Source organism: Cyanistes caeruleus, chromosome 12, assembly GCF_971803275.1.
Source record: "Cyanistes caeruleus chromosome 12, bCyaCae1.hap1.1, whole genome shotgun sequence".
Lineage (NCBI taxonomy): Eukaryota > Metazoa > Chordata > Aves > Passeriformes > Paridae > Cyanistes > Cyanistes caeruleus.
In genome coordinates, this window is record NC_141712.1 from 8407774 (window position 1) to 8435281 (window position 27508).

Here is a 27508-nt window from a genome sequence, read left to right on the forward strand (position 1 = left end):
CCGGCCTCCCCTGCCCGCCCCGGGGGGTGTCCGGCCCCGCTCTGGGCGCGGCTCCGGGCACGGCTCGGGCTGGCTCTCGGCCATGGCCCCGGGGAAGGCCCCGTGCCGGCGGCGCAGCAGCGACTCGGGCGTGGGGCCGGAGCGCACGGCGCTGCCCCGGGACAGGGACCAGCGCGCCGCGCTCTCCCAGAAGAAGAAGGACCAGCGCATCGCTCTCTTCCTCAGCGACTTCGACCAGCAGGGTAGGGCTGGGGCTGCCCGGCGAGGGGAGGGAACGGCGGCTCCGGGCAGGGAGAGCCCCGGGCAGGGGTCGCGCCCTCGGGCGGGGCCGCCTGTCCCGCGCCCCGGGTTGGCGGCTGATGGAGGCTCCAGGCGCTCCGGCTCCCGGCTCGGATTTCTCCGGATAAATCGCTGGTTTAACTTTCTTTTATAGCGCGGTCTTGCAGTGCTTATACTTGGAAACAAGTAACACGCATGGCAGTAAAAGCGAGTTTTGTTTTAAAGCCAAGGAGCACATCCAGGAGATGAAGAAAGAGCTCGATTCGCTTCTGCAGACAGCGGAGAAGGCGTTTGCGGTGGAGCTGCTGACGATGCCGGCTGCCGTCAGGAAGATGAAAAGGAAAGAGGTGCTCGGTGAGTGTGCGTGGTCCTGTGCTTGGGGTGCGGGCAGCGATGTGCCCGGGGCTACGGGAGAAAACCTGGGAACTTGGTGGCTTTCATGAAAAGGTTTGCTTTGTCTGCCCTGTATTTTAAGCAGATCAGCAGTGCTGTTACCCTGCAGATGCTCGCTGAGCACTCCTGTTCAAGTAGACTGATCTGTGTAACGCAGGGTATAGAATTAGTTGGTTACTAGTCTGGAGAGTACTGTTATGTGTGCATTTAAGTAATCTTATTTCAAGTCTGAAGAGACAAGAAATCATTACAAACCTAGTGTTTTCTGTGTATAAAAACAAGCGTTTTTGTTCATCTGAATCTGTTCATCTTTAGCCAGAGAGATTATTTTCTCTTTGTCAGTTTGAACTCTCCTGAGCTATTCTAATCTAGTCATATACTTGTGATGATAAGCAAACAAGTTTAATTTTAACTCCCATTGATGCAGAGGTTTAACAAGCGTACACTCAGCATCAGATGCATATTCTAGTGAGAACTGATGTTTCTGGAATCCACCTTGCAGCTGGAAATTGTAGGGGCCACACAGAGATCAAACCTGAACCTCTTGAAGAACTTGAGTTTACTGTAAGCCTGAATATGTATTTAATATGCATTTTCTTCTGGAGAAACTTCTGCCTAAGAGCATTAGCTGTCTGCAGTGCAGTGTGTGTGCACTGTGGTTCTTTGAATTTGGGGGATACCCTGTGTGACTACACTCAGGATTCTTTCAAGGATTAAACACTGAAATTGCCTTAGATTTTCATTGTTGTTTTGTAGGAATTACTGCAGTCCTGCAAGACTGGAATTTTGTTCAAATGTAACACATATGCTGACCTAAGATTGCCTATTTAACCACTGTAACCCTAAATTACTTGTTTGGCTTCTGAGCCACAAGATAAGAATCTGAAGATAAAAATGATGGAAGTAATAGTATCTAAATAAGTTATAATTTCTTGATTTTCAGATTTGCAGGGACGAGAGGAAGTGGTTCTTGCTGCTGCAATGGTAGGAGTGTGTTTTCAAATTTTATCACAGTTTACAGAATAGAATTCTTCTCTCCCTGCTGTAAATACTTCAGACAAATGATTTTGTTTGGGCATGTGTTTAAATAGAGGATGATATGAAAAACCTAGACAGCCAGCCATGGTACAGTTAAGAACATTACCTAAAGTTTTAGGGTCATCTGCTGGCAGAAATTCAGATGTTTCCAAAAAAACCACAAAACCTGGTGTTTAGCCAATCCCACTTCCTGTCAATTGCTTTCATACCGTTTTAGTTCACTGCCTTTTATAACACAATATGCATCTACTGGGAAAAATCTGATGACCTTCCCTTGTTGGATGAACATTTTTTTTAGACTGACTGTTCTCTAGAAGATATGCCAAATCCCAAACTGGTGAGGACCAACAGCAAAAAAGGCAGGTCAACTCATTAATATATTGCCTGTGGTTCTTACATTTTCTTTTTTTTTTTTTTACTGGTTTGAACGGAGAGCTTGTAAAATGAATGTTAAGCCTGAAGAGTACAAGAGGGAAAAGTGCGTAACAGACTCCCCAGCATTCAGGGTGGAGGATCATGAGCTATGCTACTGTAGAGGTGCTTTAAAGCATGAGATAAGAGTTCCTGTCCTTTGTATTTGTCAGGGAAAATGGTTAGAAAAGACAGATTTAAGGCTTTACAATATAGCAGGAGAGCGAGGAAAGTCACCCCTCTTTTCTTAGGTTTCCCTTCACATTCTGCTCATCGAGCTTTGTAAGAAAAATACCATTTTTTTTCATATCCCCAAATATGCAGTAAGGAGGACACTACCACTGAGGGTGTAATTCTGTTTTGTCTGTGGCTGAGGGATTATCTGGGGTCTTTTAACTGTCTGGTGTGTCCCAGTGCATGTGATGAACACACAGTTTGCTTTGACCTGTGTCCCAAGTGAATGACATTGGATGGTAGAAGGGGGCAAATGGGGAAATAGGCTTCAAACACAAGGCTGATGTGGTGTTTTGTACTCTTCATAAGATCTTTATTTTCCTTGTCTTGCTAATACATTTCTAGTTAAGGTAACCACAATTGTTGAATATGAAGATGCCAAGCACAGTTCTGCAAAGAAAGTAACTAAAAAAGTAAGTCTATTTTGTTTTTATTCAAAAAACATAAGGACTTAATCAGTTCTGACCTGCCACAAATCCTGCTAGATCCATGACCAGGCAGGCCAGTGCTCTGCAGTCTGTTGGAAAAGTCAGTTAATTTAAATGTAATGTATTTGAAGGTAAGCAAGGTTAAACAGTAAATTATTTTCATAATGAAATATGGTATCTGCACTTCTAGTGACTAATTCACACAAGCTGGCAAGTACTGGCATAGTCATTCTCTCTTGACTTGCCAGTAAGTCTTGATGGTTTGAGGAACCGTATTTTGTTGAAACTTCTTTTATTTTTGAAATCAACCTCGTGTTTAATCCATGCTTTTCTATAACTGAGTAGTGCATTCTTGTCTCTAAACCAAATCAAATGTTTTAGTTTTGCCACCTCAATCTGTCTGTGCAGTGTAGCTCCTCAGCCAGACACTGATGTAGCAAATGACAACAAATACAAAAAAGATTCTGTGCAGTTAGACTTTTACTGTAAAAAAGCTTAAAAGTTGGAAGGGTGTATATTAGACAGGTGGTTGGTTATACAGAACTTCAGTAGGAATAAATACATTTTGGCATTATGAAACTTATTTTAGAATGTATATTTGGCATTTTCGATATATATAAAAGGCAATACTATGGGGCTTAACTACCCTTTTTCAACAAGGAATTTTTACAGTATTGTTTCCTGCAAATACCAAAAATTTTCCTTTCAAATGCCACCTTTTTTAACTGCAGTCTTATATATAAATTTTCAGATTTCCAAAACCAGGTCACTGGTTTCACTGGCCTCTGGTTTAAGTGGCAAACTGAACTCTCTTTCTAGGTAAGACTGACCTTTGATTCTTCTAGGGTTTTAGGCCCCACAATGTCATGTTAACCCCAGGAGGGCTTTTTCACATGTGTTTTTCACACTAGATCCCTGTCATAGGGCACTTCAGCATTCTCTAATCCACTGTCTGTCTACCTTCATCCTAGCTAAAAATTTACAGTAGAAATAGATGAGGATGAATAAAAAATAAAAATAGTAAACCAACAAAATAAAACCCTCAACAAAACACAAACCAAATAACTGCATTTTTTTTAGTGTCTGTTTACTCGTCTGCTAATGTAGCTTGCAGAAGGATGCTAAGTCTCTTTGTTTCCATTGCAGTGCCACAAATCTCAAAGCCACTCCAAAGGGAGCTAAAAGGTAAGGGATTTTTAGTATGTACTTAATAAATAATTCTGTTCAGTACCAAGACACTGTGTATCTATATTATCATAAATCCAGATGTAACTGATCTAGTGGTCTGCCACTAAATGTGACAGTAGGGATGCCAAACACCTTGTGCTTTGGGTCTGGGTGTTAACTTACATTATTGTGGAGGCACAGGATTTGATGTCCTAAGTCAGTTAGAAAATAAATGTATTTAGAGTATAAATTCTGTTCTCACTCATTATTTACAGGCTTACATTTCAAACTTGTTCTCAGTACCCAACCTGGATTAAAATGTCAACAATACTGCTTTGTTAAAAGAAAAATAAACCAATCCCCACAAACCCCTTAATCAAATACACTGATAATCAGTTATTATATATAGTGTATCCATACACTAGTTTCCTTTTGGCACATGATGTGAGGGGGTGAACAACTTAAATGGGTCCTGAAACCAGTAAGTGATTGTTTCACGTTGGCCTGCTATAAATGTCAGAGGCTTGCTTCCATGCAGAATACACCCAAATCCAACATTTTTCAAGTAAAATAATAACAGCTGTATAATGAAAACTTAGGAATTCTGCATGGCATAAGGCATGCCCTGTACCTCTGAGAAGTAGCAGCTTTGGTATTTATTGGTATCTCCCTCTGTAGTAGACAGATACAGCATGTCTTATCTTAAGCCCTGAGGCATGAAGTTTCCTCTTTCCAAAACTGTAAACATTCACTGCTGATATTGGAGAGTGGATATTCTTGTTACTGAGAGGCCAGAATGTCATCTTGTGTCACAGGCTTACAAGGTTACTGCAGTGGCAGGGTCATAAAACCTTACCCAGCAGTGCCCATATGTGCTGCTCATGGTTGGATTTCTGTAGTCTCCTGGCAGAATTGGAGAAATTTAAACATGACTGCCTCTCTCCAAGGTGTATTTCCTACTACTTGCATTTGCTTCTTGCTTGAAAATTTCCAGCAGAGCATAGGAAGTTAAGCAGAAGAGTAACATTTTCATTGTATTCTAGTGCTGGATTACAACAGACTGTCTCAAGAACTTTACCTGCCAGTGGAAGAGTTCAAGGCATGTTAAAAAGAAGTAAATCTGTACCCCAACATAAAAGTGTTCCATTTGTCAACATTCCCTTGGCTGATGGACAGGTATCTTTTTTTAAAAAACATTTTCAGCTTACAGTAGTTGATCAATGCAAATAGTCTGATAGTGATAGCTCTTGCTATTCCTAAATGAGATGCTGCTAAATGAAAGGAAAAATGGTTGCCAAAGTTTTGCAATGTACAGGGGAGCATAAAAGTTTCAGAGAATCTGGGCATGCAAGAAAGATCTTTTAATCTTTTAATCTTATGATTGTTTCTCTTCACAGACACTCTGTACAGCTGGTGGAGACCTCCGTAATATCGATGTGCAGCTCCTAAATCAGGATACAGTACAGCACATTCATAACTTGGTGGTAAGCTTGAACTAGGAGGCTTACAGATCTGTGTATTCAGACACCTGCTCCCAGACTTTCATGTCAGATTCTGTCACGAATGCAAATTTAAACTCTTTGGAGTTTAAGCCTAAACTGGCTGGCATCAGTTGGAGTGAGGAAGAGGGAGGGGAGAACTGCTGCACATGGGTTATGTATAAAAGTAACTGCACTTACATAAGCATGTGCAGTTTGGTGATAGCCTAGGGGACCACAGGAGCATAAACTCTTCCTTCTGCAGTGCTCTGGTGGCTGTCCTACCATGTGAGCAAACTGCCATTCTCTTATCTCTCACTCACAAAGGCTGACAGAGCTACAGTTCAGTTTTGATTCTTACATTCCATTATTCTGTGTCCCTTGCTGAGTAAGAACTACACACCTGTCAATTCTCTGCTGCAGCTGAACAGGAGCTGCCTTAATGGTTGTGAAGCAAAATGAAGTGGAACAGAATGTTGGAGCACATACTGCCCAACCCTACTGAAGATGAGGGTACCTGGGCTTTTGTTCTATCCGCACCTGAGAGGTATTAAGCAGTTTACAGTTGTGCAGGTATAGAGACCAGTGCAGCAGAGTCAAGCTAAAGGTCTGGGAGCTGTTCTGTGGTTTTTGTTATGGCCCTGTCTCTGTAGACAGACAGTGGAGAGTGAGTGCTCATTGCTTGCTTTTAAAGTAGGGACCTTTCTTCTTCCACGTTCTTTTGGGAAATTTGAGCTAAAATGAATTTTTCCCCCTCAGAGTGAGCTGACCGTACTGTGTGGAAAGGTAACACCTAAACCAAGTTAATGGAACTGTCTTGAACACAGAACATTCATGACTGCTCTTGCCTGCTGCTTCCAAAGTGTTGAAATTATGTTTACAATGTCTTAATAAAGCTGTATACTGCCCAGTAAATGTTTTTATAAGCTTTCATACCATGTGATGTGTCTTATTAAGTTCCTGTTATGAAGAATACCAAAGCAGAAGAAAATGCTTCTTTTTTTTTTTCATAAAAAGCTTAGGTTAGATTTTAACGAAGTTCATAGCAAAATGAACAGTAAGAGGCTGTATATAGGAAGTTTCTCTAATATTCAACTCACAAATAAACTGAAGTACAAGGAACTAAGTATTTGAACAGCCTTAAGACACTTCTAGTTATGTGGTAGCATATATGAATCTAACACAGGAATAAAACTTATTTCCAGTCTTGTGAGTGACATGACAGCAATGTGCAAGATGACAGGTAAAATTAGAATTTGTTATCAGGTGCTGCTGGAAGGAGTCCAAACTAATGCCAGCTGAGGACTGAAGCAGAACTGCCCTTCAGCTTCTTCTTCCACCCCTTCACTTCAGATATCTGAAAAGTTACCATGAATCCCTTCCTCTCTTCCTCTTCAAAAAAACCCAGTCTGCATGGGGATTAAAGGTTTAGAGTATTGCTCTGTTTTGCAAGGACTTATAAACAGAAGAGAGGTGTTGTAATTGTTTAAGCATTGCAGGTTACAAAGACTGACTCCTTGGTGAGATCAGTCAGGAGAAAGGATCAGCATGTCACCATGGCTTCACAAAAAGCAACCCCAAGTTTTAATAAATGAAAATAAAAGACCCACTAGAGAATGCCAGATCATAAGTCAGTACTGAAATACAGATCAAACAGTATTTATTTTTGCTTCATTTTTTAGAGTCTATAACAAGGATGTTCAGCAACACTCAAATGCCAATGCCTATCCAAGCACATTGAAACCCTTGGAGTTTGTCCCTCCAACCTCATCAATAAAGTGTCAACAACTATCAGAGAAATAACTAAACAAGTCACACTTCAGATTTGTAAAGAAAAGTAGAGCTTCAACTTTCTCACTTAAACAGGAGAGAAACCTTGCTATAGAGGCAGCTTACCAACCCAACACTGTTCATGCACAACAGTTCCTTAGGTAAGGTCACATTTTTGCTTTGTTCTGGCATTTTTGCCCATTAATAGTAATAGAACAGCAGCTGGAGATCTTTGTATCTTCATACTTAAAACCAAAGTGCCAACTACTAGAGAAGTAACAAAACCATCTACATTTATTATGTTTTCAGGTTAAACATTTTTTTTTAAACTGGAAACATTTCTCTAGGAAGTGAGGCTGAATCAGGCTTTGAATAGTATTCAAAGGCTAAGAGAAAGACACCATTATTTCAGAATTTAATCATTCCCAATTAAGGGGTTTGTTATCTTTAGACTGAATTCACATATCCTTGTGTTTTCTTCACACAAAGGGGACATGGCTGCAGCCCTCCCTGTGCCCATTTAGTCATCTCTCATTTCAGAAAGAGACTTGAATGTGGCACACAATTGTTATCTAACCTTCACCTAGTCTTAAAGCAGCTTCAGCCTCCCTGTGTTTATAAAATATCTATCATCTACATAGTCTTTTCATACACAGACTAGTTAAAGCCACTGGAAAAGTAAGAGTTACAAGGCAAAAGAAATATATTATACACCAACTGCTTTTATTTTATTTCAGAAACCGTTCACAAGATGGTAGAAAAAAAACTTACAACCACTTCTAATTTAGTCTTTCATTGTTCCCAGTCAGCTCTAAACCCATTATGTGCAAAGCCCATTTACCATGCATCTAGATGATAGATACAGGCTATGAAATTCTTGATTCTACTTGTAGCAGCTTATGCAGGTGCAGCCAAATACCAAGCCTCAGGACAAATTGTACACAAACTTTACAATGTAGAATTTGAATTTAAAATATGAAACTTAAAATCTACACAAAACTGGTAAAAATCAAGCACAGATACGAGGACAAACTTAAAACCCATGTGAAAAGGAGTCTCGTCTTCCTTTCAAGTGCTTTATTCTGCTACACAGTCAAAATGAAGATGTAAGCTTGTGGTTAGTTTAAATTACACTCTGTAGATACTATAGACCAATTTAAAAGTTACACATACAGCAATAGATGTCCATTGGTTCATCTGGATTACTTATACAATCCAGCTGGATTGTTGAAAACAAGTCAGGCAAAATTTGAAAGAAAATCCTTGTGCAACTTTTTTTAGACAAATGTTTACTGGTGGGCACACTGTACCCCAGGTCCATGATGGCTGCTTTCTTCATCAGAACTATCATTATAAGCTTCACGTCTCTGGCCACCACCTGAACCACGAGTGGTATCAAATTCTTGAAGATCTACCTCTTCTGCATCACCAATTACATTGGGAAATTCTGGTCTAGCTGGCAGAAGATCTTCGAGTTCCTGCCCCAAAAAAGGAAATGCATTCAGTATTGCATCTACAACTCCTAAATAAAGTGACTCGTTTCCCACAACTTCAAGACACCTCTAAAAGCAGGTCTGGCTTAGAAGTCTATGCTGATGAAAGCCCTGAACTGCAGAGTCATTTAAAGTATTTGTATCAACTAGAAGACACCACTTGAAGAAAACCAGCAGCTCCACATATCATCAACCAAAAGTGCAATCAGTAAATACAGCTGCACTCTGTAAACTTATCACAAAGCAACAGAAAGATTCTCCTCCTGCCCTCATCTGTGTACCATCTGCACAGCTCTTAAATACAACTTCCATAAATTCATATTTCAAGGGGCATTTCCAAGTAACACATGGCCTGTGGAAAAGGTTAAAGGAACTTTACTTGCATCTAAATTAAGCACTGAAAGCAAGCCCGTGAGGTACAACATAGGCTCTTTGCACACTCTGTCAAGTAAGACACCACATTTATGCTTGAAAAACTACTTACTGAAAGCTTTTCTGGGCTAATCCAGTTATTTTCAGGAAACTGAACATCAAATTTAATGTAGAGATCCCCCTTTTCAAAAGGATTGCGATACTGTGGCATTCCTTCACCTCTGACTACACGGACACAACCTGGAATTCAAAGAGAAATAAAGTAATAAGGAGAGTGCTAGTGCAGAGCCATTCTCTCTCCACACAATTCTCAGTTTCCCTAGCCTAGGTTCAGTTAACAGGACACCAGGGTTGGGATTAAGTGCTGAAGAATCACAAAAGCATAAACAAATCCTTATCAGGTCAAGCCTACCTGGTTCAATTACTTTCCCAGGAGGATATTTAACCACAATCTGACGTCCATCAAGGTGCTTAAATGTGAACTGAAATCCACACAGCGCTTCAACAAGTCCAATCTTGTGTGTCATATGCAAATCATTCACATCCCGCTGAAACACCTGGCAAACAAAGGAGATACTTCTTTCTAGTACTATAATCACAACTCCACCAGACTCATTATTGAGAATTCATTATTATTATTATATTTCAATGTCAGAGCAACAGCCTTTGTATGAAGTGAACTTGATTCTATTAATTCAGATGGCTTAACATGCTTGGGAATTTTGTGCCTGACCAAGTGTCATCTAAAGCCAAACCACACCATGCACCAAGGTGGCCTGTACAGCAGTACTGTTCTTTCACCCCCAACATCTTCCACACAAGCAACCCATAAATAAAACCGGTAACTGTTTGACACTATTTCCCCTGCACTGGAATATATAAACCACATCTTTGTTCTTCATCTCCTGTCCTCAAGCATATCTGCTTTAGCTCCCTTGACCTACAGCAAGACTTTGATCACTTAGTCCACAGCTGTCAGAAGTGATCTTTAGGCCACATAAGTCAGGATTCCTCATCTGAGTAAAACTTAAAATTTGTCCATTGGTAGGACCATGAGTCCCACCTCAAAGGAAATTTTAGGAGCACAAAGTCTATCTAGTTTTACTCACTAGGAAAAAGTACAGACTGGCTGGCAGATTAGCAGTCCTTGACACAGCTTTGAAAAGCTTACAAAGTACCTAATTAGCAGATTGCCAACATTATAACATTATATAATTATAATATGATTGGAGTCTAAATTTCTACCCCATGCTACTCATCACAACATAAAACCCCTCCTCAAGTGCAACACACAAACTATTTCTTCTTTCATCATAGCTATATCTAGCATTTTTTAACAACAGGATTAAAAAAGAAGCAGTCACCTCAACTCTGCCCCACATGAGTTTTAACAGGAAAAGATAAATTGCAATATTTAATGCCAAGTGCAGTGTATGTAGTCCAGAATACAGTGAATACCAAACTAGCATAAAACAATAATGTTTGTTTTGTTAAGTGAATCAGCAACATCACCATTTTTTGCTATTTCCAAAACTACAGTAGCAGGCTCAGAAAGCACCATCTGGGGTTTTATCAGGAGTTCCCTGCCATGTCACAAGACATGGAAAAAAGCTACACTTAGAATTCTGTTAGTGTCACGAGCAGAGCAGATTAAAGCTAACATCCTGAATGGCTCTTCACTGCATCTACTGTATCAAAGTCAGTCTGAGCTTATCTGAGAAAGCTACCTCTTATTAGCATTAGGAAGTACCAGAAGCTGCCTGTCCTCTGGCTAAGGACTTGCCCAGTTTTTTCTGGCTCACCATGAAAGCCACATTACAAACTATAAATCTATTAAAAGCTATTCACCATCTCTCCCAGAGCTGCAACAGTATCAATTACTTTAAATTAATGGCCATCTATGTAACTTAAATATTAACAACTGGAATAAAAGGCATTTAAAAGATAAACTCAAAAGCATTACCTCATTCTCTTTCTCTTGGAGTAAAAGGACAATATCGCCTGGTTCCACACCGGGAGCCTGATCTGCTTCTCCACTGAATGTAATTCTTTGCCCATGTTTCATGCCTTTATCTACATGGACTTCAAGTATTTTTACCTCTTTGATCACCTTCTTCCCTTCACATTTTTTACAGCGGTCTTTTTCATTAATGACTTCACCTAAATAAAGACAAATTTTGAGTTCAGAGATTTTAACACAGTCACACCCAATTCCTAGGAAGAACTATTTGAAAGCAAGTGAAGAATTTCTGCAACACAAGTAGCGAATTAGATGTTGCTTTATGAATTCCTCACAAGAGGAAATCCAGGCTTCATTTACCCTAGCTGAGAGAGGGGGAAGGATGAGAAAGAAAAAAAAAAGTTCCCTGACTGCCCCATCTCCCAGAATATCCCCACAAGACAGTTCTGAGTAAATGCAGCCAGCAGAACTAGAAAGTCCTGCATACAAAAATGGAAAGAGAGCTTATGTCAGATTCACCCCTACAAAGGTAATTCCTGTTTCCAGCAAATTGAAGGGTGACAATCCAAAATGGCTTCAATGCTCTGTTCTACCTCACCTTTATTCTTCCAGTGAGCTCTTGTCTCTATACAGTAACCAGAGTATTAGGACACATGGACTGTAAAATTTCGGTATTAAGTGCCACAAGCAGATGCACTTGGCTTAAAATATTAAGCTTCTCACCTTAAATCACCTTTCTGTGAAACAAAGCATAACATTATGATGCAGTTGAAACTAGAAAATATGTAGGTTAGGCATCTGAAATGTTAAAGACAACATCATTTATGAAATGTTTTGACAAGTCACAAAATACAACTCTTTGTAGCTTGAGTGCTGTGACGAATAAAATCATCCAGAAGGTGATGTTACTACTCAGCCAACTGCAGAAGACTTAAAAAGCAATCGTATGAAGTGCTGAAGTTGTTATCCCCAAACAGAACCAATTCAGGCAAAGATATCATTTAAATTTGAAGAAGTTAAAAATTCAACTTCAGGTTCCTGTTTTTAACCTACAGCTGGCCTTGGATATCAGGAGATGCAAAAGGACAAACAGCTCCTAAACCAGCAACATCTTGGGTTTTTACTCTAACAGTAATAGCAGTAAGTAATATTCGTATCTAAGTGTTTTTAAAGATGATCAATCTCTACTGCTTGAGCTTCTAGGCTGCTTTTCAGTACATTAAACACTGTAAATCTTGCTGCTGTTCTGAAATGATTTCTCCATGCTGCCACCATAGTGAGCTGACTGGGTAAGGGCAGAAGTGTCCTGGATAAGCTCCTCCCGAGATTTGAGCAGGAGGCTGTATCCAAGCAAGCACATTTAGTAACAGAGCAGAGGCTGGCCTACCTTCTCCATTGCAGTCAGAGCACACAGACTGCATCTGCTGCACCATTCCCGGGGCCAGCTGCCGGATCATGATGCGCACGCCCCGGCCCCGGCAGGCGTTGCACTTCTGAACGGAGCCAGCCTTTCCTCCCTGCCTGCAGCACAAAGCATCAGTTGCATGAAAAGGAAGTTCTTCAGAAAGAAACCAGAAACCCCTCTAGCAGTAGGTTAACATGCCTGCATACCCAACTGCACTGCCAATTACAGTTAGGTCCTCTGCTCTCCCACCCTTCCCCCACAAAGCCCTCAAATAGTTCCAGTTCCATCAACAGCATCATTCAAGTTCAACAATTTGCTGGTCTGAAAGCAGGCTCCAGTAAGTCAAATACTGATAAAGATCTGACACAGGAGATCCTTCATTACACTATCTGCCAACAAAACAACCAGAGAACTCAAAAATACAAACACACTTACCCATTACATGCACTACAAAGAACATTCTTGCTAAGTTGTAGTTTAGTTGTCTTTCCATTATACAGATCTTCTAAAGAGACTCTACAAAATAAAATATTTCTCCTGGGTTATCATTCAACAACTTATTTTCCCCGTGTAATTAAAATACTTGCCTAGGACCAATAAAACCAGAAAAAACGTAGATATTCCTTACAAGACTAAATCTGCTATCAAAGTAAGATTTTAAAGCACCATTTTGGCTTCCCCAAAGAATTACTGAAGAAAAAAAATAAATCCATATATATCAACATACACTTGTAAATCTGAATATAGTTTCAGAGAAAAGCTGTAATTTAATCAGAAGAAATCAGATAGGATTGGTTGTGTTTCTCAATAGGAAACAAGCTTATCTAGAATTTTAAGTGCTATTATACAGTCACAATTAATTATTATTTTTAATTCTACCAGGCAGATGAGAAACAAACCTCTGTAAACAATCCAGACAATAATATTGCCTATTGCATAAATACATAAGAACACATATAGAATACTTAGTACTCTATTGGGTTTTCTACACAAGAGAGTTTAGTGGGGAGGGGCTAGCAAGCCACTTAACAACTTAAGTGTTTCTCCTAAAAAGGTTTGTTAGTGGATAGAAATTTCAGCTCAATGTATTGAGAACAGGTTGCCTGGCATCAGTATTTACAAATAACAATAAAATCAAAGCTCATTAATAACATACCATGGAGTATAAAAACTATCTACTAAACTAAGCAAGCATGTGAAGTTAAACAGACTTCACCAAGCACTGTTTGGCAAACACAGGAAAGATGTTGCTTAACTGAAGTTCTTAAAAGCGACCTGCTCAGCAGGCAAAAAGCCAGCCATGACTGCAAGAAGATATCTCCAAAACACAGTTAGACGTGATACTCAAGAATGGCTTTGACAAAACAAACAACATCAAAACCAAAGCCACCACACATACTTTTCCATTAATTATGAGGTCCAACCATAATTCCAGCTGGCACTGCCCTATGAATTCAAGTCTTTCCAGAGCACCTCCAGTTTCCCAAGAATCTGCCTGGTGAGTAATACTTGGCTGTTGAAGGCTTTTCCATTAGAACTACCAAACATAATTAAGAAGCAAAACAAAGAAAATAAAGCTAACCAAGTACATAATTCAAATAACCTAGCAAAGTATACAGTAGTCCCTAGATTACCCAACCAAAAAAAAGCAACTCGGGATGACTGACCCCTGCTCTACACACAACATGCAGCTCTGAAGAGTGGTGCAGACTGCAGAGAATCTCAACTGAGAAATGTATCAAGAATAGGAACCAGTAGGGTTTCCATGGTCAGGAAAGCTTCAAAGTACAAGCTGCAGCATCAAGGTACTCACTTAAGTGGATGCATCATATCTTCTCCTCTTCTTCTACCATTGCGACTTCTACTCTGGCCACCCATGAAATTGAACAATCCACCACCAAAGATATGGGAGAAAATATCGTCCATTCCACTGCTTCCACTCCCTTCTCGGAGCCCCTGCTCTCCATATCGATCATACAGCTCACGTTTCTCAGGATTTGACAATACTTCATAGGCAAAGCTTATTTCTTTGAACTAGAAGAGGAATAGAGTCAAAACAGTGCATGGTAATTTAGAACTTCAAGACAGAATTTTATGAGTTTCTCTCCCCGCGTGAACACCTATCAACTAAGAATGTACACAATGAAACACTTTTCCACCCTCATTTTAACATAACTTATTCTTAGCAAGACTTTCAAGTCAGACTTGGGCTCAGTTTTGTTAAATCTTATCATAAAATAAGACATTTTACTGTAAAACTTGGTTGGCTTTTTTCTTTACTAGCTTAAGACAGACTTCCTACAAATAAAAAAAAATCCAGCTGAAGAAAACCCCCAAGTACAATGCAATACTGCAGAAGCCAAAAGGCAGAATACCCAAAAGTTACATACTAAGTTACGTACTAACTAAGCAAAACCTTCAAGATGTTGGGTTCTTAAAATACACTAACAATTAAGTAGCTTACTGAAATGTCCATTAGTGTATTTGGCAAATTAGTATCTTTTCACAGTAATTTCTGTTCACCTCTAAGCAGCCATCATAACTTCAATTTGGTTAAAGATAATCAGCGGAGTCAACATAATTGACAATTTTAGAATTGCTTTTAGCATAACAAATCAAATTCAACCTTCCCACATATGTAATTCATTTTATGCTGCAGCAGTTTTTAGAATCTCTACACATATGTTTTTCCATGTTGGAAAAACTTGAAAAACCGACAGTCTTTCTCATATTCCTACATAGATGTCAATGCCAGCTGACATTATCTCTGCAAATGAGAAGCAGCTTTTTTCCTCAGCATTACCTTCTCAACCAATTTTGAGCCAACTGCTGCATTTTGTCATGAGGTACATGGCAGATTTTGAGACTGGGGAGAAGTTGACCAGACAATGCTCCCTCTCACAGCATTGTTTAACAACCTAAACAGCAAGCCCCCAGCACCTGTATTCAGTTCCTTAGCTACTATTGTAATAGCAAACCTGAGGTATTTAAAAAAAAAGATGAGTCTTTCTTACTTTGTCCCCTGCATTTGGATTCTTATCAGGATGGTATTCCTTGGCAAGTTTTCTGTATGCCTAGTTGAAAGAAATAGAAAATTAGTTAAAATTTCCATTGATCAGTTCTTTTCTGAGAAACTCAAGTAGCATCCCCAGGAAGAAAGAAAATCCTAATAAAGCAAAGTGAAATTATAGTGTTTATAGGGTTATATAGTTATATAGTGTATATAGTGTTATAGAGTAGTAACTCATACATTGATACAACCTAAAAAACTTTTGCCATCGCTACATGCATACATTAACTAGACTTGCATTTAAACACAGCTATGGCATACAATAGCTAGAACTAGTTTTCCTGCTTATCCTCATTAACTTAGAGGGAGAATCCCATTTGACTTTCATTAACATGACTTACTTTTTAGAAACCACTCAAACCCTACACCACAGGAGTAAATTTGAACCCATTTGTCTTTGCCCTCAATCACAGCAGTACAGTAACAACAAAATGGCTGCCTCAGCTTCCCATTCAACCCTACAACCACTCCTCACAACAACCATTTCCTTCTTCCCTACCTAGCACCAATGGAAGAGTTCACCTGAGCTGAGTATATGAGTTACATGTGCAGAAACGTACATAGCACTGCTTTTATTTAACTCCATTATTATAAATCAGTAGGAGGAGTAAGTACAGCTGAATCCCCAGAAGGGACTTTCCAGACTGCTTTTTTCTGACCAGCCCTTTGACACTAGGGACCATCACTGGTTTTTCAGCAACCCTTCATCTGTTCTGCTTAGACTTGAGAGGATCAAAGCAAACAACACAGCAGGCAAAGACTTTTCCTATCACTGGAGCTAATCACAGTAGAACCTTCAACCTTCTTCTATTCCACCTAACACCCCACAGAAACACTCAGGGAAAAGATATTAACAAATTACATTGTATACCGTCTTCTATTTTTCAAATTACACCTGTTAAAAAAGCTACAGTGATGCAAAAAACTGAAGTATCAATTCTTGGAGAGGATTTTTCACACACTTCATTACTGAATAACGGAGTGCCTAAACTAACTCTTTAGAACTATAATGTTAAGAGCTTTACAGACAAAGCTTTACAGAAATCACAACTTCTGAACAATTTCCTTTTTCTTCTATCCAAACACTTATTTCTCATTACAGATTTTATCTTGAAACACTTTGTACTTTTGCATGTAATCAAGACATGATAAAGAGCTAATGAAATAAAAACAATGTTGATATTACAAGTCTAATATTCTAAAGCACAGTAAGTGTAAAAATCAAAACTCATACATCTTACTGGACAAATCACCCATCAGGAACAAAGCATAATGTTCCACGAACCTGTGTATTCTGTTATAATGGATGTTCCCCATATATTTTAAGTATTACAACCAAGAAAAAAACAAAACACCACTAAACTGATAACCTAAGTAACATTATCTAATCAGGAAAAAAAGGAGCTTGCAATGGTGATCGTTAAAATGAGAAAGCCCTCACATCTTTGCTGATAACATCATTCCAGGCCAGAGCAACTTTTACAACTACCCGTGGCCCTAAAGGAAACTACCACTATTTATTTAATCAGAACCAAATCCAGAATCAATGTCTACACTGGGAATACATAGGACTTCAGTAAAAGTTAATTTAGTCACTGTAAAAGCCTGTTCTTCCGGCCCCTTCAGACTAAGATTCATTTCACTTTTTCTATAGTTCTATATATGTTAAAATACTAGATTTTAAAGCATCCATAAAACCTTTCAATGACATTAAGATATACATTAACTCCTTGGTGTTGCAGACAGTTGGAAACCTTACATTCCGCGATTAGTCTAATACGTGGTAATTAATACTGATTAATATCCTAGCAGAAAACTGCTCTGGGTTTCATTCTTACAGGACACAGATAGCTTTAAGTGAGCCCTGTAAGAAAATAAAATATTCTGGTGAACTGTGCTGTATACAAAACACAACCTTCTCACCGCCTGCCTTCCATCTCTAGCACAGTTTCAACACTGCAATTGCCTATCCCTGCACAAATTAGGCTGCCGTGTGCATGACGGGTAAGGCGCAGTTGTTGGTGCCAGCACCACCCACCCGCGGAAGCCTCTGCTAGTGAACCGTCTGGTTCATTCTCCTCCCTCACGTGTAAACGGTCATTAAGGCCTTCCACAAAAAAAAAAAAAAGAAAAAAGAAAAAAAAAAAGGAAAAAAAAAGGAAAAAAAAGGAAAAAAAATAAAAAAAGAAAAAGAACCAAACCCTACGATGCTTTATACACTACAGGATGGAATTGCTATAGCGACGACCTGGCTTCAAGTTTTCACCTCCCCTCTTTGTTTACCTCGCCTTGCCGCTTTCGGCCTGGGAGGAATCGCATCTATGAGCGAAACCGATTCCTCCCCAAGGCCTGCACGTGGGGCAGACAATGGCACCGGTGAGGATCGACCCGCAGGGATTCTCACCCCCAAAAAGCCCTTGCGGCCGCGCACGGCGCGGTGCCGCGGAGGCGGGACGAGCTGCGTCCCGCCCGCGCCCGGAGCCCACGCGGGACACGCCGGGACAGGGACGCAGCGAGCCCGGCCGCCCCGTCCTCCCGCCGGGCCCTTGCCCTGCCCGCGGCCTCCCCCGACCGCCCGGCCCCGGGCGCGGCCTACCGGGCACCGATCCGCGCCCGCCCCGCAGGCCTCAGTCCCGCCGCCCGCGGGCTGCGCCCCGCTCGGCCCCGCTCCCCCCGCCGCCCGCCCGCCCGCGGGGCCCTGCCCGGCCGGGCCCACCGCCCCCCCACCTCCCGGCCTCCGCCCCTCCGCCGCACCTTCTTGAGTTCATTGTCGGAGGCGCCGGGCGGTACGCCCAGGATGTCGTAGAGCTTCGTGTCGGCCACGTTGGCCATGGCGGAGCGGCGGCGGGGCCGAGCGGGGCCGGGCGGGCCGAGGGCGGCGCGGGCAGGGCCGAGACCGGCGGCAGGACACGGACACGGACCGGCCGCGACGTCACCGCGCACGCGCTGCGTCACCGCGCCGCGACGCGCGAGGCGCGCGGCCCCGCCCCCGCGGCGCCCCTGACCCAGTTCCGGCGCTGCACGGCAGGGGGCGCTGTGCGCGGGGGCTGTGAGGGCACGGGCGGGGCTGCCGGGCGGGGAGCGGGACCCGAGCAGCGCGCCGGGAACAGCATCCTCAGCTGTCCCGTCTCTTACTGCGCAGCGTCACCAGGCTTTAAGGCGACCTCTGAGATCGTCCAGCGACACCTATGGCTGAACACTTCCATGTCAACCAGACCGTGGTACTGAGTACCCTGTCCAATGTCCAGCTTTTCTTTAAACAACCCCAGGGATGGTGACTCCACTACCTCCTTGGGCGGCCCTTTCCAATATCTAAGCACTCTTTCTGTGAAAAAATTCTTACCTTATGTCCAACCTGACCATCCCACGGTGCACTTTAAGACTGTTCTCTCATCCTGTCATTTACTGCCTGCTAGAAGAGCCTGAGCCCGACGTGGCTGCACTCTCCTTTCAGCGAGTTGTAGGAGTGCTAAGTTCAGCCCTGAGCCTTCTTTACTCCGGGCTGAGCCCCCTCAGCTGCTCCTCATCAGACCCGTACCCCAGATTCTTCCCCAGCTCCGTTGCCCCTTCTCTGGATTCACTTTGGCACCTTAATGTCCTTCCAGAACTGAGGGGTCCAGAACTGGACACAGCACTCGAGGCATGGCCCCACCAGTGCCCAATACACTGGGACAATCACTGCCCTGGTCCTGCTGGCTGTCCTGTTCCTGATACAGACCAGGAGGGGCCATTGGCATTCTTGGCCACCTGGGCACACCTGGCTCATGTTCAACCTTTGTTGACCAGCACCTCCAGGTCCTTTTGCACCAGACACTACCCAGCCACTCTGCTCCAGCCTGAAGTGCTCCAGGTGGCAAAAGGGCAGGACTGGCAATTGGTCTTGTTGAACCTGAAATGCCAACATTGTTGGTCTTGGCGTGAAATTTTGAACCAGAAATGCCACTGTCTGTGCACACATGTCCCCCAAACCCCCAGCTCCTGCCTCCATCAACCGTGTCACTGAGGTTCATGGGGCACCTGCACACCAAACTGCTGCCTACCCGCAGGCAACAGGGTGCTCCTTCAGGGAGATATTGCTAAGTGGCTATAAAGAGCACTGGCACCTCTCTGCTCTGGTTTTGTGCTTTGCTCCAGTGCACCAGTTGCTGTGTGAGGCCCAGAGTGACTCACAAAGCACACCTGCCCAAGGTCTCAGCTGGGCACCACTCTTTGCAGGCAAATAAAAAGCTGGGTTGTGTTTGATTAGATGTTTGTCTCCTAAAGCTGGGCTAGGAGAGCAACTACTGAGCCCTTCCTTAGCTATAGTCTCTTGGTCCTTACCCCCTTGATAGGCAGGGGCTGCTGGAAGGCTCTAAAAGCTGTGACAGGCATGTGGCTAAGGGTGATGGCAGGGAGTCTGTGTAAGGGCAAATACCAAAAACTGGCTTCTTGGCTTTTCTCTGGATAAGCCTAGGTTGTACCTCAGAGAGAATGCTCCCTGAGGAAGAGGTGAGCAAGGCTGAGGCCTGAGGGGAGGCTGATGGGAACAGATTACTGGCCTGACATGTGAGAGAGAACAGAAAAGGTTTTCTGTTTATTCCCCTTTCAAAAGATTGTTGTGCTTGTGGCACAGAAATTTGAATAGATCCCTTGCCTAAGGGGAGCAGACCTGAGTACCTGAAGGCTTACCTGAAGTACCTCCCTCTTTGTCTATAGGGGTACCCTTCATCTTGACACAGCCTGTGATTGCAGTGGCTGGATTGAGAAGTACTGTCTGCTGGTGGTTTTTCTGCTGCTTATTGGGCGAGTGTTTTTGGGGCCCTAAATTCCATCAACGTGTTTATTAGGCCTATAATGATCCGGTTCAGTGCATGATGGCGGTAATACCTATCTCTGAGGTTGCAGGTGTGGCATCAGTCAAGAGCTTCAAAAGAAAATGGAGACTAATTTTGGAGGGAGAAAAAGATTGGCATGGCAGAGGATGGCTGCTGGAAAGAAAAGAGTCCTTGTGGATTGTAATGATTAATCTGGTTCTGAGATGCACAGAAAGAAAGAAAAGCCCTTGTAAGGAGAGGTATTTTTCTTTGGTGTTTTTGGAGGCTGCCTGTACAGCCTTAGGGAGTTTCATGGTTTAAGTTATGTAACTAAACCCAGTAAGGCTTCATGATTTATCTGTGTGTATTTCTTTACTTGGCTTCATCTTTTTATTTTGGTAAGGCTAAATTCATCTACTCTAAGAACTGTCTGCCATGCACACCTGGCTTGACTATTTTAGATTATACTTTCTGACAGATTGGTATGTTTCTAGAGAAGATTTTTTTGTCATACAGGTTTTTCTTTTTGGTGGGCAGTCAGGTATGAAGAAAAGTTACAAGTGTGTGGAGAAATGCTTCTTTGCTGTATAGCTCAGATTTGTATTTTTAGGTGTTAAACAGAACCAGCAGGACTGATATAAGCTGTATTTAACATACAAGGAATGTTTAGCATACCACAGCATTTATGTTTTCTTTGCATTAAAAAAATTAAATCTAAAGTTCTAAGAAGATGACTTTGTTCAAACCAGTGGGGTGCCATTCTTATCTATGCCTATAGGGAGGAAGTTCACTGAACGTATGATTCAGCCTAGACTTACCTGTCCTGGGAGCTGAGTGGCTTCTGAAGACATTTGGCATCTTGAGGCCGTGTTGGCAGCCAGACCATGAGCCAGGACTGTGGGGGCGAGAGGTGAGCTCAGGGTATCAGCTGCAGCACAAGTCAAAGAGGCAGTTTAGAAGCAGTGTTTGCTACTTCCTTCTTCCCTGCCAAAACAGCCTTGTTACTGCAGGCCTGGTTTATATCGTGCACAATCAAACTAGGTAATAGATAATAAGAAAACTCCACTGGGATGAAACTTTACATTTTATTTTTTAAGTGGAGCTAAAGAATCATAAGCTGGGATGACTAGCTTTTTATTAAATTCAAATGCAGATGAAGAACAAGGTGGTATTTCTTCTTCCTGCACACTGCTTTTACCATAGACTTGTGAGCTGTACTGGCAGAACACATTAGATGCACAGCTGGCCATATCTCACATTTAAATTTCTTCCAACATATCTTCAAATGGAGGCTTTCCTTGGAAAGTCCAAAGTTTCCAAAAATGTGTTCTCCTCTGCTTCTTTTGGTATCACTTGCACATTCTTTGTTTTCTTTGAATGTCTTTTTCATTTCTAAAATGACTTTATTCTTCTTTCAGATAAGAGGTTTTCATTTAGTTCTAATGATATTATTATCACACAATATGATAAAAAGCAGTTGCTATATGAAGGTTTGTTTTTTCCTAAATAGATGCACAATCCTCAGCTCTTTGAGGTATTGTCTTAGCCTTACATAGGCTAAATCCCAACAGTCCCCAAAAAGGGACTATTCAAATTCAGTTATTGTTTCAGGCATTTTTTTTTCGTTCTTTATATAAAACAAATTTTATGTCTTTCTTAAAATGGAGCATTTTATGTTGCTTTCTTAGAAATAAAATAATATTGATCATGTTTATCACTGGAAAATTGGAAAGACATCAATTTCATGTTACTCTAAATTAAATAACCCCTGTTCAGGCTTATTTATGAAGTTATTTTAGGTGTTAAATGTGGTCTGAACATGAAAATATGACCTGGCACCACTAACTCCTGCTTTATTACTGAACAGTTGAATTTAAACTAAGAAAAGGTGGTCTGTTTAAATACTGTTAAAGAATGCAGTTACGCTGAAAAAAAAAAAAAAATTTCTGAGCCTATATGGCCACTGCTTGTTTTTGGTATCAGTTTTCATCAGATAAGGCAGTTAGTGTATCATGCACATTGTCTGATTTCTAGAACTTTTCAGCAACAGAAAGCAAACCAGCAAAGAAAGGACATGAAATTTGCAGAGAATTTAGGACTCTGAAGAGTCTGAGGAAGGGGGCAGCTCTAAAAGGCACAACAACCAGTGCCAGCCAGTCGTTCCCTCTGGAAGAGCATCCTGAGCTCTGACTATGGGAGAGGCTGAAGCTTTTATTACGGTCAGAACAACAGGTCTGGTTTATTGTCCTGCCCGGGTGTGGTGATGAAACCCAGGGCTGCCTGACAGGTATCTCTGTGCAGCACCAGGAATGAGCTGCACACCTCGTTCCTTTTGCCATTTCCTGGAGCTGGTTTTTGCTGTCATTACACCTCTGTTTTTCCAGTGCCGGCTCCTCCCAAATAAACAATCCACCCCTAATGACTTGTTCCCCATTGGCCCCAGTTTTGCTACATCTGCACTCAGATTTGGGTTACTGAGATAATCCCAGCCTTATACGGTATTACAGTTACCCTGGGGCTGGTGGCCTTGTGTGACTTCAGTCCCTGCAAGGTCCCTGGCAGTCCCTTCCAATTCTCTCTGCCAGTTTCTCCTCTAATTGCACCTGTAGGATCCAGCCACCTTCACAGCACGACCTGTGACTTTCGTCACCCCCTCATAGTGCTATTTGTAATTCCTAGTGATATTTTTTTAATGTCATGTCAGTAGTTTCAAACATTTTGTTCGGTTAACTGAATCTCATGCCAAAACTGACTCCCTGGTCTGTCGTTTGCCTGCAACCCCAATTGAAATAGCTGAGAGAAAATCAGAAGTTTCTTACTTTTTATCTGAGTGCTGGGCATGTTTTCCTCACAAACTTAAAACAGACATCAGTGAGGAGGGGAACACTGGCAGGTAGTGCTGAACAAGCTAAAAAGCCTTCCACTGATCTGTAAGGGGGAGCAGGGAGGGAGAGAGCTTAAGGGATTTTCCTTCTGAGTTAGCAAGAAGAATTTAGGAATTCTGCTTTTTAAATGTGAGGTTTTATCAAGGCACTTGGGCTTTACTAGATTTTTTTTCCATCTGAAGGGCATGTGGAAAATCCTTTTTTTTCTTGTAATTAGAGTGTTTTGAATTTGGATTTAGGTTTTGGAATTTTTGGGTGTAGAGTTAGAAATCACACATTGAGAGCAACATGGATTGGGGGAAAGGAGTTTAATTTCTTCCTCACTGAGAGAGATTTTGTGATGAACAGTGCTAGGTGTTACATATATACCTTTTAAAAGATTGTGAGTGATCAGAAAAATATGCCAATTAAATTTATTAACCTTATGTTTTTGAAATGAACTCTTGGTCACAAACCTTCCTCTGTGAGCACGAGCAAGATAAATTGAAAGTTTCAGTACAGCTTGGCATATGGTGTCTGAGCTGAAGTTATGAAGTGCTAAGTTAGATTATCAGGCTGAATTAATAATGGTCTTTAGCAAGATGAAAAGTCTTTTTTCCTAAGCTTGGGAGAAAGCTCAAAAGGATTGCTATTTTATCCTGTAGTAAGAGCTGGATGAGTAAAAAGCATGTATGTGTATAAAAAGCTAAAAAGTGTGTGCGTGCATATACACATTGAAAAGTTGACATTGCAAGGACCTTCCTTCTCCATTTGAATTGCAGCTGATTGGAGCCCCTATTGCTGATTTCCCTGGAAGCTTTGTACAAAGCAATGTTTGAGAGTGCATTTCTATCTGTGTCTATGTCTTTACCCTGGATAAGCATCAACACACATTTTATTCTAATCATAATTTTTGGTATTATTTGACTGGTTCACCTTGTGTAATTTTTTGGCTTGTCTGTTGCTCCTGATGTGTTAAAACTGCACTTTAGGGGATTTTTAAGGAATGCAGAGCTTATTGCAATAGGAGTGTGATACAGGTATGTTATATGGATATCAATAGTGGAAAAAGGTGTTGTGAAAATTAGTTTCTGTAAGGAATCAATGTTTTCCCTTAAGCAAAAAGAAGTGTTTTTTAGATTTTTTTCTTAATATCCCTTAAAGATACTAACTTAAGACTTGAGAATGCTTGTGAGAAGTTCATTTCAAGCCCATAATTTGTGTAAAAAAACGAGCAAAATCAAAACATCTTTGCTGAAAAATGATTTTGAAGGAAAACTATAAAAATCAATGCTGAAAAAAATCAGTAAGCCTTGTTGCAGTCTCTCTCTGTTATAAAAATTCCTGCATGAGGTCCAGCTTCCTTTTTTTCCTAATGTAAAGAACTCAGTGCTACTGTATTTATGGTAGACAAAAATGTTTTTAATAAGGTTTGTGTTTGGAAAAAGTGTTTCAGTTGATTAGGGTGTGATAGTGCATGTAACAGCTGAGATGTAAGAAGTGGCCTTGCAGTTTGTTTCTTTCAGTTACTATGGTTTGTAGTGTAACTGTGTTATACTTGCATTCACTACTTTAAATAAGAAATTTCTTTTTTCCAGTGTGCAGAAGGTCCCTGAGTTGGAAGCACTCAATCTTTTAATTTTACTGACAATTCAAGTTCACTTACACTCTAGGAACTCTTCATGAGCATTACTCTGAAGCCCTGCTGGTTGTGTGCACTTAACTCTGTGTGGAGTCAGAACAAAAGACATTCTTAAGATAAAGGCTACATTTAGTGAAAACACCTGCAAACCCACCAAATCTGTATGCAGTCATGCATTTACACAGGTTTTGTATTTTCATGCTTAAAATTTGGATTCAGCTAAAGTTTGCATCTTCTTGACCTGCTGAACAGTCTCTCCTCTTAGGGCCTGCTTTCTGTAATGGGTGGAAACATTCTCAGTGAAAAAACCCATGCTCTCACTTACTACTTCATGCTGTATCTGCTCTTTATGTGAAGGCCTGTTCTCAATAACAGGAGAGTAACAAGGACATTTTCATGTCACATAGAGGTAAAGATCCTGTTGCTACACCGTTAGGTCTATTTAGATTTTCCTGAAGTATGTTGCAGCTAGTAGATGTAAACTAGACCCTCTAAAAGTAGGGGTAGAGGGAATGGCTATGAATTGTGGTGGTAAGGTAGTGCTAGACATGTGTCAACTATAATGGAAGTATTCTGTAGAAACAATTTACTGAATAACTTATTTATTCTATAGAGGAAAACATACCTGCTCATCAGCTTACCTTTAATCTGTTTTAAACAAAGCCAGCCCAGCTTTTGACAGAATCTTGTCCTTCATCAGAGTAAAGAGATTCCTGAAAGCTGTTACTGAATTCCAACTGGTGATGAATTGTGACTCTTTCATCTATGCTTTAAGGTTATATTTGTAATTTCATTATAGCTAAGAGTCAAATTATTACTAGATCAACACACTTATAATCAGTGTTTAGGAAATGCATAAGGAATTTATTAGAAATTGCTGAATATCAGATTTCTACATTTCCGTTTTCCATTGTACACACTCTTTCTGGTTTACATGGTGTCTCAGATAAATTAGTTTACACAAAATATTTCACATGAGTGCAAAGACTACAAAACAAATAACAAAGAGTAATGTTTCATGTTAAGTTATGGAGGTATCTGCATTTTCTCTTGTACTTTATATAGACAAAACTGATGTCTAGAGTTGTGTTATTTTGGAGAAAGTGCATCTGATAAAAATTTTATGTACAAGATAGATCTTTGTGCTTAGAAGAAGTGCAGAGGATTGTCACATTTGGTGCTTTCTAAAATGAAACACTTTTACAAGCTGGAGCAGTATTTCTTAACCAGTTCAAGAGTGCTGTTTCAGAGCTGTGTAGTAAAGGGCACATCTATCCTTATAAAGATATTTTTATGAGTTTGTTTAACCATGCACCAATACCTATTGCATTATTTGTTGTAGTTTTAAAGGTTACTTCAAAACTTTAGCTTCAGACTTGCTCCAGTTGATCTGACTTTTACCACTGATTTCAGCATAAGTGCAAGTCTGGAGCTTTACCCAATGTCAGTCTGATCTTTCCAATTTGAAGCATGTTTGAATAACAAGTTAAAATGGGAATAGTTTTTTATCTGTCACTGAACTAATAATGTGGACAGAGTATCTGAAAGTGAAGTTTTTGCCTTTCAGCTACCACCAATCTTCTTAGCCTGCTGGAATAGTACGTAACTTAGGGGAGAGAAATACTAAAATTGACTTGCAGATCCTCTCTTGTATTAGAAGCAGGAATTGTCTATTCATGCATCTGCTACCTTTGTACTCTGAAAATGTGAAAAATAAGTTCGCTTGTCATCATCATACTCTTCTTGAATAATGACTCATTTCTGACTTCTTCTGAGAAGTCTGGGAAGGGGAAAAGGTGAGGAAATAGAGTCCCTTCCTGTATTATTTAATAACTTTTTTTTTTTTTTTTTTGTAATTCAAAGTGGGCAAAAAAGGCCAGAATAAAAATAATTACAGGTTTTGTGAGAAACAATAATATTTAACACATTCAAAGATGGTTCTCCTGATTTGGTCACAGGGTTCTCATATAAGATTGGGAGTTTTAAGGTCATCTAATCAAACTTCCCCAAAAATAAAGGCCAGACTGCCTTGTTCTCAGCTAAGACTATTTGTGATATTAAGCTATTGTTCTAAGGAATTTTCCCCAGTGATGCATTTTGGTTAATGTTTCTAATAGAGCACAGGAGTTATCCTTTTCATGAGCTAAATGCAGTATCTCCAACTAAAATCTGATTTGCAAATTAATCAGGAAATGGGAAGAGTCCAGACAAAAGGGTACTGAGAAGGGAATTGGACTATTTTGTGTATGAAATTTTCCCACCTTTTAAATGTAATTGAAATAGTCTGTATTATGTTGGACATGCAGCTTAGCATATCAGACAAGTATTGGAGGTTTTGTTTGTTTGGTTTTTTTTTGTTTTCTCATCTCTGTAAGGAATTAAGGAATGAAGGAATTTGGGATCTATTGCCTATGAAAAAAATTCCAAGAGAAACGACACAAATTCTTCATTCCACTTTGTTTATCTCTGCAAGGGGATACCCCCTGCACACCCCTGCAAATTTGCACCCACTCCCTGGCCACTACCCAGCCGGCAGTCACTGACAAAATACTTCTTTAACTAGAGGTGTGAAGCTTGAGAAACCTCTTATTTCCTCAAGGCCAGGTCTCTCCCTGGAATGCTGTTCCAACCATCTCTGAGGGAACAAGTCTTTTAAGATTGTGTGCCAAACGATGGATGTCATCAGGGTGTGCTTGGTACTGTGTTACATG

At 40.9% G+C, this 27508-nt stretch overlaps 2 protein-coding genes and 1 long non-coding RNA gene across 3 annotated transcripts in view; 2 read left to right on the forward strand and 1 right to left on the reverse strand.

The window, feature by feature from the left end:
* Nucleotides 1-29: 29 nt before the first annotated feature.
* Nucleotides 30-6361, forward strand: LOC111934646 (borealin-2-like). The gene is made up of 10 exons (XM_086847115.1): nucleotides 30-242; nucleotides 505-633; nucleotides 1616-1656; nucleotides 2009-2069; nucleotides 2701-2768; nucleotides 3535-3602; nucleotides 3930-3968; nucleotides 4994-5126; nucleotides 5348-5434; nucleotides 6188-6361. The coding sequence occupies exons 1-10, from the start codon at nucleotides 83-85 to the stop codon at nucleotides 6233-6235; spliced, it is 834 nt and encodes a 277-aa protein (XP_086703241.1). The 5' UTR covers nucleotides 30-82; the 3' UTR covers nucleotides 6236-6361.
* A 705-nt stretch (nucleotides 6362-7066) lies between these two features.
* Nucleotides 7067-18446, reverse strand: DNAJA2 (DnaJ heat shock protein family (Hsp40) member A2). The gene is made up of 9 exons (XM_086847120.1): nucleotides 18253-18446; nucleotides 15443-15502; nucleotides 14242-14462; nucleotides 12864-12944; nucleotides 12411-12544; nucleotides 11027-11223; nucleotides 9476-9620; nucleotides 9176-9303; nucleotides 7067-8676 (listed from the first exon to the last, which is right to left on the reverse strand). The coding sequence occupies exons 1-9, from the start codon at nucleotides 18328-18330 to the stop codon at nucleotides 8488-8490; spliced, it is 1233 nt and encodes a 410-aa protein (XP_086703246.1). The 5' UTR covers nucleotides 18331-18446; the 3' UTR covers nucleotides 7067-8487.
* A 71-nt stretch (nucleotides 18447-18517) lies between these two features.
* LOC111934644 (uncharacterized) overlaps nucleotides 18518-27508 on the forward strand; it is a 28808-nt gene continuing 19817 nt past the window's right edge. The window contains exon 1 of the long non-coding RNA XR_015275229.1: nucleotides 18518-18719. This is a non-coding gene — a long non-coding RNA (uncharacterized LOC111934644). The remainder of the gene's footprint in view (nucleotides 18720-27508) is intronic.